We start from the raw sequence: 22,046 nt of genomic DNA, 5'->3' as shown, positions 1-22,046 counted from the left end.
CATGTGCAGTCTATTTTTCCTCAGCTCTCCAATATTCTATCATGATACATTAGGCTACTGTAAGGTATTGAGCTGTAGCGATGGACTTTCACTCACATATTTGCACACAACACCTACTTTGATCGTCTTGTGGCAAATATGCTCTTCTACAAACAGTCCTGTTGCTTGAAAACCTTTCGGTAAAAAGCTCAACTGTACAAGATAAGCTATTTTCCTAGATCATCATCCTTGCACTCAGCTGGTCCTGATTCCAAGTGTTCTGACATCAGGACCACCTCAGCTGCGGCACGCTATTGGCTGCGCCACTGCAGCTTCCGTGCGCGCCACAGTAGGGCTTTCAACGCTCTCAGCCAGCGCACTTCATCCTCACTGGCATTGAGGTCAGAGCAGAGGAAGGCGAGAGATTCAGTGAGAGCTTTTACCTGGAAATGTATGCGTTTTTGCTACATAGTTTGTGACTTTATATTTTCCATTGGGGTAAATTCGTTTTAGCCTAGTCGGACTGATCATAGACCATATTCCCACATTGCGCAGTGGAGATGGTGAGTGTTCCGGACGCAGTTGTTCTTCACGATGGGGAGACTGTAGTCAAGGAGCAAATGGAACCTGAGGACTGCAGCGAGATGGCGATGGAAGCTCGGTGTCGGGCTGGAGATGAGAAGGCTGACCGGTGGCGGTCTCTGGGAATCGTATGGAGAAACGTTATCCTCATGGCCCTTCTGCACATCGGGGCGGTGTATTCCATCCTTGTTATCCCCAGAGCGAAGCTCCTTACCTGGGTCTGGTGTAAGTCTTATCTGCCGGAGATAACTTGCCGTGTGGAGGCTACCACTCAGCGTGCTTGTGCAACTTCTGGAAATTACCATTGCAGTCGGTCGGTGCAAGCAGATGCCACTGAATACGTGATGAGATGCATGTTATATGTAGCCTACCCGACTCCCAAAGTGTATGCTATTGATGTTAACACATTTATGTGTAAACAAAGGAGATGCCAGCACTATAAATAATGATTAGTATTGCGCGTGTGAATTTAATTACTCCTTAATGCTTCTGTGAATTTAATTTGACCTAAAAAAAAGGCATTGTGTTTTTTCAGTATTATAGAGCAGAGTAACCTGTCTTCTTACTCTGTAACCAACTATTTTAGAGACAGTAATTCCTCTGATTTCATAACTGGAAAGGTATTGTCTTATTAGACGTTTAATTCACGCCAGCTAATATGTTGATTTTTTTTTAGAGTACATATATTTTTTTGCTGTGAGAGCTTTCACTGAGATAATTGAGATGACAATTGAACATCTTGAACAGATTGTTCCTTCAAAATGTAGTGGCGTCAAGTACGCACCATGTCAGAAACAGCAGGCTTCGTGTTTTAATAAGGGTTTCTAAATTAAACCTGTTTAAAGGTTAAGTTAGAAAGTGTATTGATGACCTAAAACATTAATATATGGTAGGTAATATCCGAAACAAATTAAAAATAATCATTTAAATCAAGTGTTGTCATCTACCAAATGACCATGTTATAATTATTAGCTACATCATTTTGAGCTATTAAGATATGAATTGAGGGATAACCATAATCTGTCATTTGTTTATTTTCTTGGAAAACTTTGAAGCTGAACCACATCCAGTCACAGTGTGTCCAGCCCTGTATGGACAGTGTCTGTGCCACTCTGGGTGGGTGTTTACCATGCCCCAGTCAGTCATCACAGTGATCCACTGTTCCTGGAATCAATTCCACAGAGAAGTCAGACAGCACAGCTCTCCCAAGTGGAACCCTTTTCATTAGTCTAGTAATTAATTGTTTGAACAAGGGGGGGGGGGGGGGGGGGAACACTATTTATAGCTGCACAGCCTCCGGTCTATGAGCCCTCATTATTCAAAAGCACCTTTTTTTTTTGTGAACTGGGTGCCAAACAGGGAGATTTGGATGAGAATAAACTCTCAGCCTGGTATCCACCTGTAACAGTTACTAACCTGCTGCTATCCTGGACCAGGCCTCTCTTGCAAAAGAGATTTCATCTCACTGAGAATAACCCAGATAGATGAATGTCAAATAAAAGAGAGGAATGTGTTTTTTTTAAAGATGAAACTGTTGTGTGCTCAGGTGTGTAACAGGAGGGTATTCACCTATATGTTTATTCATTTAAAAAAAAAATGACTGTCGTCTCTTCTGGTGTGTTGTTGCAGCCTACGTGTGTTTCATCGTGACAGCCCTGGGGGTGACAGCAGGGGCCCATCGGCTGTGGAGCCACCGCTCCTACAGGGCCAAGCTTCCTCTCAGAGTCTTCCTCGCAGCCGCCAACTCCATGGCCTTCCAGGTTAGTTAATGTCCTCCATTCCTCTCTCTCTCCCCCCGAACTGTTGACGTCCCCTGAAGATATGTGTTAATTAGTTCAGGTGGGAGTCACTCATTAGAGAACCTTCATAAAGCACAGGGGATAAATATACAACTTCAATGTAGTATCGTATTGCTGGTCTTTATGCCCTTTCAGACACATAAAAGACGTCAGCGTTTTTGAAATACATTTCTAAAACAGGTAGATATTAATTGTTTAATATCTACTTGTACAAATCAAAAGCTATTTCTTCCGAAGTCTCTCTGAGGCTCTGCTGCGTCATGTCAGCATTACCTCTGAGGAAAGGACCAAAACACAACCCAACAGACAAACTGGCAGCTATAAACCTGAGCTGAGTTTCATCCCTCTGGAACCCATGACCCCATTTGATCTGAGTTTCAGCTTAATGAATCTAATTAAGTGGCTGACCGTTGTGCTCAGTCTCCTCCCAGCACCTGAAATATATTACACCACTGGTTTCTAAAGCAGGGAAACAATGACTGCTGTGGGAAGTCTCCTGGGCAGAAAGAATAGTGGTGTCGTCATGATTACCCAGGTGCACTAAGAGACTTTTCTAGAATAGCAAACTGTAGATTATGTCATGTCTCTCTTCCACAAATAAATTATGAACGTCCACCAGAAACGGAATGTCCTCTTTATGTAAAACGTGCCTGAATGCAGGATTCAAAATGTTCACTTTGCACATTTTCACACATCGTTTTCCTCCTCTCTTCTCCAGAATGATATCTATGAGTGGGCAAGAGACCACCGTGTGCACCACAAGTTCTCAGAGACAGATGCAGACCCCCACAATGCAACACGAGGCTTTTTCTTCGCTCACATTGGCTGGCTGTTTGTGCGTAAACACAGTGATGTCATCGAGAAGGGAAGAAAGCTGGACGTCACTGATCTCTTGGCTGACCCCGTGGTCCAGTTCCAGAGAAGGTGGGTCCACTGCCCCATTTCACATGGACCCTTAGCCCTAGCTCTAGCCCCGTTTGATTGACCAGAACACGACACCCTAACGCTGCGCTTGTTTTACTGTAAGTTGAATACAGATATCACAAGTTACTCTGAATAAGAGCTAAGATATACTGTCCTCTACTCTTCCCTCTCTACTCTTCTCCTCTCGTCACCCCTCCTCTCCTCTCCTCTCCTCTCCTCCCTCTCTACTCTCCTCCTCTCGTCATCCCTCTCCTCTCTTCCCTCTCACCTCCTCTCCCTTTCTACTATTTCATCCCAGGTATTATAAGACCTCAGTCCTGATCATGTGCTTCCTGGTTCCCACTGTGGTTCCCTGGTACTTTTGGGGTGAGACACTGTGGAACTCCTACTTCCTGGCATCCATCTTGCGTTACACGGTCTCGCTCAACGTCACCTGGCTGGTGAACAGCGCCGCCCACATGTACGGGAACCGGCCGTACGACCAGAACATCAGCCCCCGCGAGAACCGCTGGGTCACCTTCGGAGCCATCGGTGAGTCTGGCTATGACCTGTTATAACATGTTATAACTCCTATACAATGTCTTATACTGTAGTGACTGATAACGTTGCTGTATCTAGGGTCACTCTTCATTACTGCTTTGACTTGTCTGATATATTGTCTGATCTCGTATGATTCAGATGAATGGACAGAAATGACTGGAACTGTATGCAAAATAATGCATATAACATTTGTACTTCCACTCCTATCCCCTATACACATACTCCTAGGTGAGGGTTTCCATAACTTCCACCACACGTTCCCCTTTGACTACTCTACCAGTGAGTTCGGCCTGCGCTTCAACCCCACCACCTGTTTTATCGATCTCATGTGCTGGATGGGCCTGGCCAGCAACCGCAAGAAAGCCTCCGTGGAAACAATACAGTTCAGGAAACTAAGGACAGGGGATGGGAGCTACGGAGCGGTCAACAGCACACAAGATAAAGAAGCATGAGTGGTGGTTCTCACTGAACCAAGTCGTGGTTGAGAAGTCCATGGTGAGACGTCAATATATTCTTAGACCGCCACTGCATTATGGTTTCTCATTTGATTGATTGATTTATTTTGGGCTCATTGAGATTTAAAATCTCATTTTCAAGAGCGTCCTGGCCAAGATAGGCAGTGCCAAGTCATTACAAAAATTACAGACAAACAACATGAAAAACTACAAGTAATCTAGTAAAATCCATAGAATTCACAAGAGTATAACAAAATCAAAAACTGCAAATTAAAAAACATTGACAGGTCAGGGAATCAGTCTCAAGATCATTCATCAGTAATTTAAAAATACCCATCGGGACAAGTTCTTCCAGTTTAAAAGTATTTTGTAAGGCGTTCCAAGACGTTGGCGCAGAGTACATAAAAGCCCTTTTAACCAAATTCAGTTCGGACACTTGGAACAGTTAGCAGGATAAAGTCCAGCGAATGAAGAGAGTACCCACCACATTTCTGAACAATAAAAATGCCCAAATAAAAAGGTAGTAAACCCAAAATGGCTTTATAAATAAAAGTATACCAGTGACTGAGCCAACGAGTGACTAGAGAAGGCCAACCAACCCTGGTATACAAAGTGCAGTAGTGCATAAGGGTTTTGCAGTTTAAAATAAATCTCAAAGTGCCATGGTAAAGAGTGTCAATTAATATCAAACACTGAGCGGAAGCATTCATATATAAAATATCACCATAGTCTAGTAAAGGCATGAATGTAGCTGATACTAGCCCCCTGGCTTCAAAAGAAAAACAGGCCTTATTCCTAAAATAAAATCACAATTTCAGCATCAATTTTTTGTAAGATGTTGAATATGCAATTTAAAAGAGGCTGTCATCAATTAAAATTCCAAGATATTTATATGAGGTTACAACCTCAATCTCCTTGCCCTGATAGGTAGTAATAGGTGAAAGGTTCAGAGGTCTATTTCTTGCTTTAGAAAACACTATTAGTTTAGTTTTGTCAGTATTGAGGATAAGCTTCAATTGACACAAGGTATGTTGAACAGTATAAAAAGCAGTTTGCAAGTTCTGGAAAGCTTTTGTAAGAGACGAGGCACAACAGTAAATAACAGTATCATCAGCATAAAAATGAAGTTGCGCATTTTGGACATTTTTGTCTAAATCATTTATATGAATAGTGAATAAGAGAGGATCAAGTACATAGCCTTGGGGCACACCATTAAAGACAGACAATTCAACAGACATAAGCCCATCCAATTGAGTGCACTGAGTTCTATCAGACATATACAGTGCCTTGCGAAAGTATTCGGCCCCCTTGAACTTTGCGACCTTTTGCCACATTTCAGGCTTCAAACATAAAGATATAAAACTGTATTTTTTTGTGAAGAATCAACAACAAGTGGGACACAATCATGAAGTGGAACGACATTTATTGGATATTTCAAACTTTTTTAACAAATCAAAAACTGAAAAATTGGGCGTGCAAAATTATTCAGCCCCCTTAAGTTAATACTTTGTAGCGCCACCTTTTGCTGCGATTACAGCTGTAAGTCGCTTGGGGTATGTCTCTATCAGTTTTGCACATCGAGAGACTGAAATTTTTTCCCATTCCTCCTTGCAAAACAGCTCGAGCTCAGTGAGGTTGGATGGAGAGCATTTGTGAACAGCAGTTTTCAGTTCTTTCCACAGATTCTCGATTGGATTCAGGTCTGGACTTTGACTTGGCCATTCTAACACCTGGATATGTTTATTTTTGAACCATTCCATTGTAGATTTTGCTTTATGTTTTGGATCATTGTCTTGTTGGAAGACAAATCTCCGTCCCAGTCTCAGGTCTTTTGCAGGCTCCATCAGGTTTTCTTCCAGAATGGTCCTATATTTGGCTCCATCCATCTTCCCATCAATTTTAACCATCTTCCCTGTCCCTGCTGAAGAAAATCAGGCCCAAACCATGATGCTGTCACCATCATGTTTGACAGTGGGGATGGTGTGTTCAGCTGTGTTGCTTTTACGCCAAACATAACGTTTTGCATTGTTGCCAAAAAGTTCAATTTTGGTTTCATCTGACCAGAGCACCTTCTTCCACATGTTTGGTGTGTCTCCCAGGTGGCTTGTGGCAAACTTTAAACGACACATTTATGGATATCTTTAAGAAATGGCTTTCTTCTTGCCACTCTTCCATAAAGGCCAGATTTGTGCAATATACGACTGATTGTTGTCCTATGGACAGAGTCTCCCACCTCAGCTGTAGATCTCTGCAGTTCATCCAGAGTGATCATGGGCCTCTTGGCTGCATCTCTGATCAGTCTTCTCCTTGTATGAGCTGAAAGTTTAGAGGGACGGCCAGGTCTTGGTAGATTTGCAGTGGTCTGATACTCCTTCCATTTCAATATTATCGCTTGCACAGTGCTCCTTGGGATGTTTAAAGCTTGGGAAATCTTTTTGTATCCAAATCCGGCTTTAAACTTCTTCATAACAGTATCTCGGACCTGCCTGGTGTGTTCCTTGTTCTTCATGATGCTCTCTGCGCTTTTGACGGACCTCTGAGACTATCACAGTGCAGGTGCATTTATACGGAGACTTGATTACACACAGGTGGATTGTATTTATCATCATTAGTCATTTAGGTCAACATTGGATCATTCAGAGATCCTCACTGAACTTCTGGAGAGAGTTTGCTGCACTGAAAGTAAAGGGGCTGTATAATTTTGCACGCCCAATTTTTCAGTTTTTGATTTGTTAAAAAAGTTTGAAATATCCAATAAATGTCGTTCCACTTCACGATTGTGTCCCACTTGTTGTTGATTCTTCACAAAAAAATACAGTTTTATATCTTTATGTTTGAAGCCTGAAATGTGGCAAAAGGTCGCAAAGTTCAAGGGGGCCGAATACTTTCGCAAGGCACTGTAGTTGGCAAGCCATGCAACTGCATGCTCTGAAAGACCTACACTCGACAATCTCAGCCTTAGTATAGCATGATCAACTGTACCAAAAGCCTTAGAGAGATCAATAAAAAGTGAGACACAGTGCTGTTTTTTGTCAAGGGCTTAAGTGATATCATTTAAAACCTTAATGGCTGCTGTAATTGTGCTATGCTTCTTCCTGAAGCCAGATAAAAGAGTTGGATCTCCCCCTTTTAAAAGTGGTAGGACAAATGCTGATTTCCAGATTTTCGGGAATTTCATTACATTCCAGGGTTAGATTGAACAGATATGTAAGTGGTTCAGCTATGAAATCAGCTGCCAGATTTAAAAAGCAGGGATCCAGAAGATCAGGACCTGCAGGCTTTCTCTGATCTAAGGATTTCAGGGCTTTATGTACCACCTTTACTGAGAATAGCAAAAAACTAAAGGTTTGACCAGCTCTCACTGGTTCATCCACTCAGGGTTGTACAGAGACAGAGAATCACTGAATCAAACAGCCTACCAGATGATAAAAGTGCTCATTCAGTTTTGTCATATACAGCAACAGAGTCCTTCAAAACACATGACGGTAATTAATTAACATTACTGTTACCAGACATAGACTTAATAGCCTTCCGAAAGTCATGTTTTGTACTTTGGTCTTTTGGATCCCCGAATTGTACATTATGTTGTTTTTGACTCACTGGTTAGTTAATCCAAGGTTTAGTCTGGAAACCAAGACAACCAGACACCTTTTGAAATCAGAAAATCAAATCCTAGCATTGTTACTTACCTGTTGCATGAGCTTCCACAAGCCAGGCTCTGCAGTACGTTAATATGTGGAGAAGGGTTTCTAGTGCAGGGTGACTGGTGGGGAGGCATTATAAAAGATGACCCCTGCATTCAGGATACACATGCTGTTTATTGTCAACGTTTTGATTGTCGTGTCTTGAAAAAAGTCACCGACCGAAACGTGGACGGTAAATGTCAGTCACATGCAGAGGTAAGGGTGTATGGGGGTTAACTTTAATATGTTTCAACATGTTTACCAGAACGTGGCGTAAGGGAGAGAGGAAAGGTCCCTGGTGTGTTCCCTCTAGCGTGGAAACTCACGTCACCTGTACCAAGTCCCCACCCCCCTTCAATCCTTCATCACATTGAGATGTCCTTAGGTGATGTGAAATAGGGCCACTGGTTGCGGGGAACGTTTATTTTATTCCCTTGCCTTACCATCAATCAGAATGTATCGCCTGTGATGTATAACTTGTCTGTTTCCCTCCATGTTCAGCTTGTCTGCGAGACACAGACATGTGGAATAAAGAAAAGTCTAAGTATATGTCTGAGAAGCAGATAGATAGATGACTGAGGAGGTCAGATAGATGACTGAGGAGGTCAGATAGATGACTGAGGAGGTCAGATAGATGACTGAGGAGGTCAGATAGATGACTGAGGAGGTCAGGTAGATGACTGAGGAGGTCAGATAGATGACTGAGGAGGTCAGATAGATGACTGAGGAGGTCAGATAGATGACTGAGGAGGTCAGATAGATGACTGAGGAGGTCAGATAGATGACTGAGGAGGTCAGATAGATGACTGAGGAGGTCAGATAGATGACTGAGGAGGTCAGATAGATGACTGAGGAGGTCAGATAGATGACTGAGGAGGTCAGATAGATGACTGAGGAGGTCAGATAGATGACTGAGGAGGTCAGATAGATAGATGACTGACGAGGTCAGATAGATGACTGACGAGTCAGACTGAGTGGATGAGTATTACTGGTCTCTGACTGATTCAGTCTTTAATGATCACAGTTCACGTCTATGCTTTCAGAGAATCTAACGGACCGTGGAAGAAGTGGCGGGTAGATATTCAATATATCAGTCAAAACAAGGCCGTACTGCAGCTTCCATGGCGACGAATTAGTTGTTTAAAAAACGCTTGCAGGAGCATTTCAGCGTTATCTACTCACTATGCTGAAAGTTCAGTCTCCACATTTACATGACACCACACCACTACTCTCAGTTATAAAACAGAAGTCTCTCGTTCATGATGTACTTCGTAGTGGGAGCGATTCAGATTTGAATTCAATACAAGACAGAACATGAGAAAAAGACGTGAGGTTACGAGAGCATGTTCCTGAACTTTGATCTATCCCTTTGATGAATTGATTCCACTCTATTATCATGTGTAAGGAGTGATAACATTACCATAGGACTTGTATTACTGCTCTACTGTACTTTATAGTATTGTTGAGAGATGAGCTCATCTGTTGTATGCCTGTGTTTTCCTCCCCCAGTGGTGGAATGGCTGTATTTGTTTGTTATCTGTACCTGTCTTGTGTGGGTTTTATACTGTGTCGATATCAATAGCCTATATACTTCTGGTTTAGTTCTAATTGGACACACACATACAGTTGTGTTTAGCTAACCTTGTGGAGACACACAATTGATTCCCATTCAAAATCCTATTTTCTCTAACTCCTTACTCTAAACTGAACCCTAAATCGAACCCTTACCCTAACCCGAAAACCCAACTCCTAACCCTAACCTTTAACCCCTAACCCTAACCCTAATCTTAACCCCAAACCCCTAGAAATAGCCTTTTTCCTTATGGGGACTAACAAAACGTCCCCAGTTGGTCAGTTTTTTTCTTAGTTTACTATTCTTGTGAGGACCCCTCGTTAAACTCATACACACACTCATACACACACACACACACAGTCTTGTATAACTAACCTTGTGGCGACACACAATTCAGCCCCATTCAAAATCATATTTTCCCTAAACCCCTAACTTTACCCTAATCCCAAAACCTAGCCCTAAAACTAAACCTAGCTCCTAACCCTAACCCTAATTCTAAACTTAACCCTAAACCCCCTAGAAATAGCATTTGTGGGGACCAGATGGGTGAACACGTCCAGATGGTGGAGTTTCCTTTGTAAATGACTGGATCCGGCTGAGAGGATACATATGATTAAACTGACGTGTGGGTATCTGAATGTCTATAGTGTATCATCGTGCCATTATTATAGCTAAGAGAAATGATTTAATACAGATGCTTTATGTGTGTGTTTGTTGACTTTGTGCCATGCGTTGGAGAGGGCTTTTTCAAGAATCAACTATCGTATAGGGGAGAGTGGGGTAAGTTGAGCCATTTTTGACATTCAGCATCACTCCATCAAGGGAAATATAGTATTGTTTCTAACAAAGATACCACTGAGTATACAAAACATTAAGAACACCTGCTCTTTCCATGACATAGACTGGCCAGGTGTATCCAGGTGAAAACTATGTCACTTGTTAAATCCACTTCAATCAGTGTAAATGAAGGGGAGGAGAAAGTTTAAATAAGTTTTTTTAAGCCTTGAGACATTTGAGACATGGATTATGTATGTGTGCCATTCAGAAAAATGTAAGTGTCTTTGAACAGGGTTTAGGTAGGTGCCAGGCGCACTGGTTTGTGTCAAGAACTGTTTTTCACACTCAACAGTTCCCCGTGTGTATCAATGGTCCACCACCCAAACGACATCAAGCCAACTTGACACAACTGGGGGAAGCACTGGAGTCAACATGGGCCAGCATCCCTGTGGAACGTTTTTGACAGCTTGTAGAGTCCATGCCCTAACAAATTGAGGCTGTTCTGAGGGCAAAAGTGGGGGTAAGGATATTGTGTATCTTTGGAAAAATCTGAATTAATTTTGAACATTAGTTTTCAATGCAAAGCTTGTCCAAAAAAAGTGGTATCTTGACACAACTTACCCTGGGTATGAGGTAAGTTGAGCCGCGGGACAGGATAAACTACAAACTTCTGTACTGAATGAAATATGACCACTACCATTTTAAAACCATTGTCTTTTAATCATTTTAAGCAGATTTTAACACAGGCTTAAGACTTAACGAAGACTTTGTACTTTAAAAAACAACACTTTTAACATAGGCCAAGCCCTGTTGTTACCTCATATCCCAGTGATAATGTCTTGCGTTAAGCCTGGGAACAAAACAATTCAATTGGCTCAACTTACCCCATAGCCATTAGCTCTACTTACTCCAAGGCAAACCGTTTCATGCTGGTTTAGGACCTCATATTGAAGCTTAAAGAGAGCCTAACTGAGGTATAGAACAATCTTTAAATGATCTACTTTACTTTAGATACAAGCATAATTAAACCTCTAACACAAATTCATTTGACCTAATGAAAATGTGTTTTTTGGACCAAACTTGCTCACCACTTTTTCCATTTGGTTACTTCCTTCAGACTTCATGAAACGATGACCTCTTCCTAGAACATTGGGTCCAATGATACATTTTGTGTATGGTTTTCGAGAACTTTAATGCAAATCTCCCCCGTTTTTATGTTTATTGTCTGGGAAAAGCAGCTGATGTCCCTCCCAAGTCCTCTGAGGATGGAGGAACGTTTGTGTGCATTTTCTTTTTCATTTCAAGTACAGAAGATCTATTATGGTTTTACTCTATAGCCATTGGCAACATGCCAACATAACACAATTCCATTATAATAGCATAGTATGCATTAGCATAATTGAATACAGCAGAAACCCACACACTTGGGAGACGCACCACAGCAGAGCAGCTCCAAGTGGCCTGCTCTCACGTCACACAGGCTCTAGAGTAGGATAGGACAGCTTGCGTGCTGAAAACAAGAGGCGTACTGCTGGAAAAGATGGAAAAGATGTTGACAGGTTGACAGGTCAATACTTGTGACACGGGGTTGACAGTTCAATACTTGTGACACGGGGTTGACAGGTCAATACTTGTGACACGGGATTGACAGGTCAATCATCAAGTTTGCGGACGACACTACAGTGGTAGGCTTGATTACCAACAACGACGAGACGGCCTACAGGGAGGAGGTGAGGGCCCTCGGAGTGTGGTGTCAGGAAAATAACCTCACACTCAACGTCAACAAAACAAAGGAGATGATTGTGGACTTCAGGAAACAGCAGAGGGAGCACCCCCCTATCCACATCGATGGGACAGTAGTGGAGAGGGTAGTAAGTTTTAAGTTCCTCGGCGTACACATCACAGACAAACTGATTTGGTCCACCCACACAGACAGCGTTGTGAAGAAGGCGCAGTAGCGCCTCTTCAACCTCAGGAGGCTGAAGAAATTCGGCTTGTCACCAAAAGCACTCACAAACTTCTACAGATGCACAATCGAGAGCACCCTGTCGGGCTGTATCACCGCCTGGTACGGCAACTGCTCCGCCCACAACCGTAAGGCTCTCCAGAGGGTAGTGAGGTCTGCACAACGCATCACCAGGGGCAAACTACCTGCCCTCCAGGACACCACTAACATTGAGTGGCTGCTGCCAACACACTGACTCAACTCCAACCACTTTAATAATGGGAAATGATGGAAATTGATGTAAAATATATCACTAGCCACTTTAAACAATGCTACTTAATATAATGTTTACATACCCTACATTACTCATCTCATATGTATATACTGTACTCGATACCATCTACTGCATCTTGCCTATGCCGTTCTGTACCATTACTCATTCATATATCTTTATGTACATATTCTTTATCCCTTTACACTTGTGTGTATAAGGTAGTAGTTTTGGAATTGTTAGGTTAGATTACTCGTTGGTTATTACTGCATTGTCGGAACTAGAAGCACAAGCATTTCGCTACACTCGCATTAACATCTGCTAACCATGTGCATGTGACAAATACATTTGATTTGAATATATTGCATTCAATGGGAAAAGATGTGTCACAGGGTTGACAGGTCAATACATAGCATCCAATGGGATGATTGTCACAAGGATGATGCTTATGTCAATCCATTCCAGTCAATGGGAATAGATGAGTGTCAACAAATTGATGCTTATGTCAATAAATTCCAGTCAATTGGAAAATATGAAAAGATGAGACTCACAGACAGACATACATGTCTCTCTCTCTCTCGAATCCCCCTCTACCTCTCTCTCCTCTTTGATTCCCTCTGTCTCTTTCTCTCTAGCTCCTCTTTACCTCCCTCCCCCTTCTTGTACCACCTATCTTTCCCTTTTTCTTTCTCTTTCTCCCTTTGTCTCTCTCTTCCATCTCTCTTTTTCCCCTCACTCCTCTCCCCAATCCCTCCTTGACCCTCTCCATCTTCCCTCTCTCTCCTCATCTCTCGCTCTCCCTACTCTGTCAGTTGACTCTCTCGCTCCCCTCCCTCCCCTCCCGCCTTCACCCTCTCTATTTCTCCCCCCTCCATTATCTCTCCCTCCTTCATTCCATCGCTGCATCTCTTCTCTTCTCATCTCTCGCTCCATCTCCCTCCTCTCTCTCCCACCTCCACAGACAGGACATTGATGCATAAGTCAATACATTGCAATTAAAGCAACAAGGTTGGTGATACAGCTTGATAAATTGGTGAAAAACTCAGACAGACAGAGACCGACAGGCAGACAAATCGGTAGGCAGGCAAAGGCTGACAGACAGATAGATAGAAATGCAGGCAGACAGACATAGGCAGACCGAAAGAAAGACAGACACAGTTTCAAGTTTCGAGTCAATCTAAACTAATGTGAACAATATCCTCTTCAGAATTAATTCTAAGAAGGCTCTTAACTTCTAGAACTGCAAGACCATTGTGTCCAATGGAGGTCAAAAATGCTATTGGGTTGATTGACTTCAAATTTCATATGCCAGGTCATGACGGTCCCCTAGTCACAAATATGTCAAATTTGAAAAGATTCAACCGCTTCAAGTCTTTACATTAAGAATTGACTGTCCTACAGAGGATAGAAGACAGTGTTTTAGTGAAACTTCAGGGAGAGTTTAAGGCACCATGTTGAGGATGAATTAAGCTATTTCCTGTTGCCACGGTAAGCTGCGCCTCGACACAGGGCATCCCTATAAAGTCGCAATGGGTTGTGCGGAAGGATGGTTAGCTTGCGCAATTGCAGACCACGGGTGAGTCATGGTTATATGAGGGCTGTAGGAAATGCTTTCCTCTATGGAAGATGGTCTATGGTCCGGCTTGCAAAAATATACATCTCACACTCATGGTTATGGGCTTAAAAAAATAAAACAACGGTACCATGTCAGATATAGAGTTGAAATGTATTCAATTATGAGTGTTCATCCCAATATTGCACATCACAGAAGACTGAAATATAACAAAACCGTTCAACATAAAAACACTGGATTTTCATCAGTATTTATTCATTATGAAAAATATGAATAACATTCCACCCATGAAGCCAAAGAGGGCGCTTTTGGTCTTTGACTGCAGGAACGGGCTACATAGAAGACTGTGTTTTTGTGAAACTTCAGGGAGAGTTTAAAGCACCATGTTGAGGATGAATTAAGCTATTTCCTGTTTTTCCAGTTATGTGTAGGGTTAGTGGACAAGAAGTTAGGGTTATGGCTCGGGTTGAGACAAAATGTAGAGATGAAGCAAAAGTTTAGGGTTAGGGTTGAAGCATAAGGTTTGAGCAAGTAGTAGATATGAAGCTAGGGTTAGGGTTGAAGCATAAGGCTTGAGCAAGTAGTAGATATGAAGCTAGGGTTACGGTTGAGGCATAAGGCTTGAGCAAGTAGTAGATATGAAGCTAGGGTTAGGGTTGATGTAAACTAAAGTAGCAGGTGTTAAATACATGCCTAAGCGAGGTTGAATATTGGGGGGAAAGGAAGCTAGGTTGAACATACTACATCCCTGAAAACTGTCTGCCTGTCTGTGTCTGTTTGTCTTTGTCTGCCTGTTGGTCGGTTGATCTGTCCGTCTGTCTGCCTGCCTATCTGTCTGCCTACCTGCTTCTGTATGTCTGCCTGTCTTCTGTCTGTCTGCCTGCCTGTCTGTGAGTTTTTCAACAATTTATCCATTGCAGCTGTGTCACCCAACTTTTTTGACTGGAATGCAATGTATTGACTTGTGCGCGAATACCCTTGATGCATATTTATGTGTCAAATATCCTGTCTGTGGAGGTGGGAGAGAGGAGGGAGAGGGAAAGAGAGATGAGAAGATGGGGAGGGAGGGAAAGAAGGAGAGAGAATGGAGGGGGGAGTAGGGGGAGAAGGGGAGAGGGGAAGAGAAAGAAGGGAGGGGAGAGAGTCAACAGACAGAGGTGGGAGAGGGGAGGGAGAGAGATGAGAGGAAGGGAGGGGAGAGAGAGAGGGAGGTAGGAGAAAGAAGGGAGAAAGCGAGAGATAAAAGAGAGAGAGGGAGGAAGGCGAGAGAGAGAAAGGGGGAGAGGGTGGAGGGGGTGTAAGAAGGGGAAGGGAGAGAAGAGGAGGGGGGATAAAGAGGAGGTAGAGAGAGAGATGGAGGGAGGCAAAGAGAAGGAGATGGAACGAGTGTATGTAGGGGTGTGTTATTGGTTATTGACATAACCATCAATTGGTTGACACTCATCTTTTCCCATTGAATGCAATGTACTGAGATAAGCGTCAACCTTGTGACACTCTTATTTTTCCCATTGAATGCAATGTACTGAGATAAGCGTCAACCTTGTGACACTCTTATTTTCCCATTGAATGCAATGTACTGAGATAAGCGTCAACCTTGTGACACTCTTATTTTCCCATTGAATGCAATGTACTGAGATAAGCGTCAACCTTGTGACACTCTTATTTTCCCATTGAATGCAATGTACTGAGATAAGCGTCGCCCTTGTGACACTCTTATTTTCCCATTGAATGCAATGTACTGAGATAAGCGTCGCCCTTGTGACACTCTTATTTTCCCATCTAATGAAATGTACTGAGATAAGCGTCGACCTTGTGACACAAATTTTCCCATTGAATGCAATGTACTGAGAAAAGCGTCAACCTTGTGACACTTATTTTCCCATTGAATGCAATGTACTGAGATAAGCGTCGACCTTGTGACACTTATTTTCCCATTGAATGCAATGTACTGAGATAAGCGTCAACTTTGTGACACTCTTATTTTCCCATTGAATGCAAAGCATTCATCTAGTGTGTCAATAGATTAACACTAATTTTTTCCCATTGACTGCAAATTATTGCTGAGCGATTAACCAAAATGTAGGTTATTTTTTCAGTTTTTTAAACAACTAATTGACCAACATCGGTTCAATTATTTTAATTCCATGTTGTTCATTTTTTCCCCTGTGACCTGCTCAGTTTTTTCTAGAGATAAATGAGATCAAGTCAAAACTGTGCGATGTAGTTGTATTTTCCTACAGGCCAAATTTATACATAGTTTAGTGCAGAAAACATGGTAATTAACTATAATGACCATAATCCATTAGGAGCCGGTCTGTTAGGCGCCGGTCTGTGTGCGGCACACCGGAAAGGGAGAGAAGAGACAGAAGACGCACGATCGAGAGGGATAGAGAGCAGTTGCTTCGGGAGGTATCTCTACCTGAAAATACATGAAGTGATTGATAGTTGGTATTCAGCAGTCATAAAAGTATACATTATTTACTTTGAAGAACTACTAAAATAGTGATTTTGTCAGACAGCATAGGCAGCAGCTCTATAGAGATGAGATGATGACTTGCACAACAACTGAAATATTTTAAAGTCATGTGAATAAATGATGGTAATGCGCAGTCACTGCCATCATGGGATTTTTATTAATTGTTTTATTCTGTGTTACAGCATTCAACCCACATAATGCATTTAATCAAAAAGCACTAATCGCTCAGTACTACTGTAAATGTATTGACATAAGCGTCTATCCTGTGACACACATCTTTTCCCATTGAATGAAATGTATTGACATCACAGGATGTTTGTGGAAATTTAATTGGGGAGGACGGGATTGTGGTAATGGCTGGAGCAGAATCAGTGGAATGGTATCAAATACGTCAAACACATGATTTCCAGGTGTTTGATGCCATTCCATTTGCTTCGTTCCGGACATTATTATGAGCCATTCTCCCATCAGCAGCCTCCTGTGATTAACATAAGCATCAATTGGTTGAGAGACATCTTTTCCTATTGACTGGGATGTATTGACATAAGCATCAACATTGTGACACTCATCTTTTCTCATTGAATGCAATGTATTGACAGAAGAGTCAGTTGGTTAATGTTTTATTTTCCCATTGACATAAGCATCAGTTGGTTGACGCTCATATTTTCCCATTGGCACCGCAAAGCCTGCTGGGAGCATAACCAGTTGACATAGGCATCAATTGGTTGAGGCCTAACTTTTTGCAAAAACGTGATGGGATGACATTTTGAAGCAGATAATGGGCTGATAACAGAGAGAGGATCACCTATGACCTGGTGCATGTTGCAGATAACAGAGAGAGGATCACCTATGACCTGGTGCATGTTGGGGACTGCACTTTCTATCTCACTATCTTTGGATTTAGTGCTCTCTAGCGCGTGTTTATCCGACGCCAACGTTTTGTCTTGGTGGCGTCCAGATTGGCCTTGATTGCAACGTCCACAAATTTTGACTTAAAAAAATAGATGTCTATGTTTAGTTCAGATTTGGTCGGGTTTCAACGTCCCTAGACATCCGGTCCGGACCGACTTGTATTTGGCCCAAACATAGACATCTATAATTGATTCAGATTTGGTCCAATCACAGACATTTGTTTTTCATAAACTTGGACATCACAGTACAGGACAGTACATTATAGTTATGAAAAGTAGAGTATAGTACATACCGTAGAATAAAGAAAAGTATAGTTCAGTAGAGTATAGTACAGTATAATGTACTGTATTTTACCCTACTTTACCCTAATGTACTCTGCTCTACTAAACTGTACTGTATTCTACTGATTTAAACTTTACCGTACCGTAATCTACTAAACTCTACTGAACTGTGTCGAACTGTAGCGTGCTGTTATAAATTGTGAAATTTAGCCTAGACATCTATAATTCGTTCAGATTTGGTCTGGTCAAATGTGTACTTGTTGGGTGCGGAGCTCATTGGAATAATACCCAGCATGCTTGGCAAGTATTTGTTTTAACATTTACATGTTGGACATTCAGCAGACGCTCTTATCCACAGCGACTTAGTCAGTGCATCCAAATAAGGTATACCTCTTTTCAACTTTCATTCAGAACCTTATTTCTACATCTGGAAAATACTTATAAAAGACGTCTTTTCAACGTAATTTCTCTCACTGGGGACTATGCCTGATAACAAAAACTGCGTGTTTCAGTCAAATATGAAATGAGAAGACATCATATAAATCCAACAGGCGCCGGCTGACGAGGTATTTCATGTTTGTGGCTGACGATTAAACAGAGACCCCAATCATATTAGGATTGGTGAAACCAGTTAGTGAAGGTATCCTCCATTTTATAAATTGTGGGGAACCACAAAAGAAAACACTTGTCTGGGAAATTGAACTGTTGTCACTCACCTACATGTGAAGTTGTCTCTGTTGTGGAAGCATAATGTCAGACATGACATAACAGCATATTGACAGGGTGTTAAATTCCAATTCCCAGCACGCCAGCAATAGAATGGAAAGCGTTGCATGTTAGCTACGTCGTTTTTATTCAAGGCTATGCCCGAGACAAAAACATCCAACTTTTATCTCTGCCTCTAAATATACATGCACCTGTCTGTATGTCAGTTAATTCAAGGTTATTATAAGTGCAATTATGTATGACTGCCTTACGATAACTAATTATTGAAGCAGCTAGCAGGCTATTGGAGTAGGCTACTAGCCCTAGCAGTTCAGTCCTCCTCAATGGAAACCTAACATTACTCCGGAAGAGGTGACTGCAGTCTTTTACATTGTAAAATTCAGGGAACAAAGCATCATTGTGTTTTTCTTTTGTATATCTGACTTTGTCTTGGTCTCACTATTCGGAAGTGTGGCATCTGAACAGCATTCCTGTGCTTCTATTTTGAGTTGCAGTAATTCCCTCAAACACACACCAAACAACTCAGGGATAGGTTCTACCCGTTTTGCCTTAGTTGGTTCTAAAACAGTTCTACCTCCTTCATTTCCTGTCTTACTGTTGACAGACTGGAGATGTTTGAAACGGTCTTTGTATACAGGAGACGCCATGAGGAAGTGCAGTCCCTGGACGTTTCTCCCTGCCATGTACTCTCTCTTCACAGCTGCTGGACTCTGGGTTGTGTAAGTACACATTTTTAAAAACACGATGTTTTTGCTATCTCACACACCATTTGGCTTTACAGCTGTGTGTGTATGTGACATTAACAAAATGGTTCTCATTGGTTGCAGGTATTTTATAGCTGTTGAAGATGAGAAGATAACACCCCTGAGTTCAGAATACAAGTAAGGATGGTTTATAACGTAGCAATATGTTATTCCAGTTATTATGACCACGCACCAGTTTCTAAATATTACATGTAATTTTTCACAGCCGATCTAGCCTTAAATCCCCTCCATATATAAGGTACAGTACACACCCTATACTAGTACCAACCTTACTGGTTACTAATCTTTACCTAGGTTTGGTGATTCCTGTCAATACAATTATATCTTTCTGTCCCCCATCTTCCCCCTCCATTTCTCAGCTTTGCAGGCAATGCTCCCCCGGCCAGCTGTGTATTTAGCCAGGTCATGAACCTGGCTGCCTTTGTAGGTAAGACTGATGCATGTTCTTCTGTTTATCTCCTGTATGAACATGAAAACGTAGTCAACATTGACCACTGAACCAAAAACAAATGGCAGGATAGACACACTAATAGAAACAAGGGGATGCACATTATAAAATGGGGAAGTGCTGTCTATTGCTTGGCATGCATTAAGTCAGTAGTTCCAATGGCAGACCATGTAGTGCTCATTACAAAACAGTTGTTGAGGATGTTAGTATTGAGTTGGAAAGAGTGTGGGTCCCCAGGCCCAGGAATGAACCCCCCTTATGGGGTTTCTCCTTTCAGGGTTCATCATTGGTGTCCTCAGATACCTGCAGCTGAAGCCCCAGGTCCACAAACCCTGGCTCAACATCAGCAGTCTGGTGGCCCTATCCCTGGCCTGCTTCGGCATGACACTGGTAGGAAACTTCCAGGTAGGAGACACTTCCCCCTAACTCCTAGACTGTCACTAGCCTACTTCATAGGAGTCTGACAACTCCTAGCCCCTACTGCCTAGACATTTAGGAACCACTGATAAAATAGCCAAAAACCTCAACCTGGTTTGCAGTGATAATCAGATGTTTGCCAGAGGTTGTAGGGTCACAGTAAACATGAAACAGATAAGAGCCATGTCTGTTTTGTCTTTGTGTCTGGTCTAGTTGTCAAATGACAAGGAGCTCCACAACATTGGGACGTACATGACGTTTGGCCTGGGAACGTTGTTCTGCTGGGTTCAATCTGTCATCACCCTGAAAGTCAACCTTAGGAGCGAGGGTCGGAGGGCAGGCATCCCTCGCTTCGTGCTGTCTGGGGCCCTCACCGCCTGCATGCTTTTCTGTATCCTTCCTCTGGCTTTGGCTTGCACCAGGGACTCACCCTTGTCACTTAGCAGACGCTTTTACAAAGTTAATTACACAGTTAGTATAATATTATGGGTATGTGGGCTGGATACAGCTGTAGAGGTGGAAACCTTGCTTTCACTTATTCAACAGTTTAATCAGTGTTTACCTCGAAGGAAGCAAGGAATTAGGCATTTTATGTTTTGTATAGTGTTCGTTTGATCCTTAACTCCCCTGGTTCAGACTTTGCACTGATTGCGCAGCGTCTTCACATGCATGCGGCGCGAGCGCAGTGGGCGCTGGTCATGTTTTTTCTGAGCTTCCTCGCAACCTTCGCCATCGAGTTCAGACACTGCCACTTTGAGATCGTCTGCACCGACAACCGCGACCCGCCTCTCAGCCTGTCAGCAACTTTCTCAGAGGTGTCCGAGTACCAGTCGGACCAGCTATAGCTTTGGAGTGCTACAAAAGTTAAGTTGCCTGTGGTTGTGTCGGGGGGGGGATGAAATGAACATGAAGTCTTTAGGAGGTCAAAGGCTCCAGTGGCTGTCATTTACTGAAGAGTTAGTCAACCACTACAGCATGTCTGACTTGACTACTGTATGTCGAGGTGATCTTTCAAAAGCAACAAACTCTTTCCATAAGAAACCTTTGTCATCTCATCAGCAGGGGTGTTCACTAAAATATGCTAAAGGATTTCATTGAAGACATGAACATGGATGTTTATCATGTAGCTGTGAGTTGTTGGAGAACTCATGTCTCAAGATTAACAGTGACACCACACCTCACTGACTTTCAGATGAATGTATAGTGGGGAGAACAAGTATTTGATAACGCTGCTGATTTTGCAGGTTTCCTACTTACAAAGCATGTAGAGGTCTGTCATTTTTATCATAGGCACACTTCAACTGTGAGAGACGCAATAAAATGCTACTTAATTACTTAAAAATCATACAAATGTGATGTTTTAGATTCCGTCTCTCACAGTTGAAGTGTACCTATGATAACAATTACAGACCTCTACATGCTTTGTAAGTAGGAAAACCTGCAAAATCAGCACTGTAGCTAAGTCCTCAAAATGTGGGAGTCCAATCACCCTCTCCCAGTTTGGATTCTACTCAACTTCCTCTACCGGCATGAGGTTTTCTGCTGCGTTCGCTCGCTTTCCTGTCTACCTCTATTTTCAGCCTGACTTAAGACAGACCGTTTGTGAGGAAGTCTCTGCCTCTGAAGATCAGTACAGTGGTATTACTTTTTAGGTCATCGCCCAGGTACAATGATGCCATTCTGAACCATATCACTGTTGCTCCCATTAAACAAGTCACGGGAATCCTTTTCAGTGTTCTCTCCCACTGCATGTGATTTAGTACAACAATTGGCTGTCATTCGAGCATAACTGACACATGCATCTCAGTTTTATACTGCTGTTTGTTAGAACATTAAAATGATTTTACACAATAAAACATGTCTTTGCATTCTGATTAATGTACTGTACAGGATTGGGCTATACTCAAAATGTGACTCACAA

General features: G+C 42.3%; 2 protein-coding genes and 1 long non-coding RNA gene across 19 annotated transcripts; 2 read left to right on the top strand and 1 right to left on the bottom strand.

Moving 5' to 3' along the window:
- The first annotated feature begins 330 nt into the window (after window positions 1-330).
- LOC110523862 (stearoyl-CoA desaturase 5) lies at window positions 331-5,682 on the top strand. Its single transcript, XM_021602948.3, has 5 exons — window positions 331-786; window positions 2,191-2,321; window positions 3,079-3,284; window positions 3,583-3,815; window positions 4,053-5,682. Exons 1-5 carry the CDS (start codon window positions 540-542, stop codon window positions 4,274-4,276), a joined length of 1,041 nt encoding a protein of 346 aa, XP_021458623.2. The 5' UTR covers window positions 331-539; the 3' UTR covers window positions 4,277-5,682.
- Window positions 2,157-18,744, bottom strand: LOC118964608 (uncharacterized). Its single transcript, XR_005051739.2, has 2 exons — window positions 18,487-18,744; window positions 2,157-2,374 (listed from the first exon to the last, which is right to left on the bottom strand). It is a non-coding gene; the product is annotated as an uncharacterized LOC118964608 (long non-coding RNA).
- Window positions 18,022-21,981, top strand: LOC110523863 (transmembrane protein 150C). Of its 17 annotated transcripts, none has more exons than XM_036977573.2 (9): window positions 18,062-18,154; window positions 18,283-18,336; window positions 19,134-19,215; window positions 19,324-19,377; window positions 19,466-19,498; window positions 19,620-19,687; window positions 19,986-20,113; window positions 20,339-20,516; window positions 20,762-21,981. In XM_036977573.2, exons 3-9 carry the CDS (start codon window positions 19,142-19,144, stop codon window positions 20,968-20,970), a joined length of 744 nt encoding a protein of 247 aa, XP_036833468.1. In that variant the 5' UTR covers window positions 18,062-18,154; window positions 18,283-18,336; window positions 19,134-19,141; the 3' UTR covers window positions 20,971-21,981. The 17 variants fall into 17 exon arrangements, 16 of the variants coding, with proteins under 16 accessions (XP_090091027.1, XP_090091025.1, XP_036833469.1 ...); XM_090234900.1 differs by having other exon boundaries at window positions 18,067-18,154; window positions 19,101-19,215; XM_090234905.1 differs by having other exon boundaries at window positions 18,070-18,154; window positions 19,986-20,098.
- The last annotated feature ends 65 nt before the right edge of the window (window positions 21,982-22,046 follow it).

The sequence above is a fragment of the Oncorhynchus mykiss genome, chromosome 5 (assembly GCF_057628025.1).
Source record: "Oncorhynchus mykiss isolate SJ-2025 chromosome 5, ASM5762802v1, whole genome shotgun sequence".
NCBI lineage: Eukaryota > Metazoa > Chordata > Actinopteri > Salmoniformes > Salmonidae > Oncorhynchus > Oncorhynchus mykiss.
Note: the sequence above shows the minus strand (reverse complement) of the source record. Positions and strands in the feature narration are given on the sequence as shown.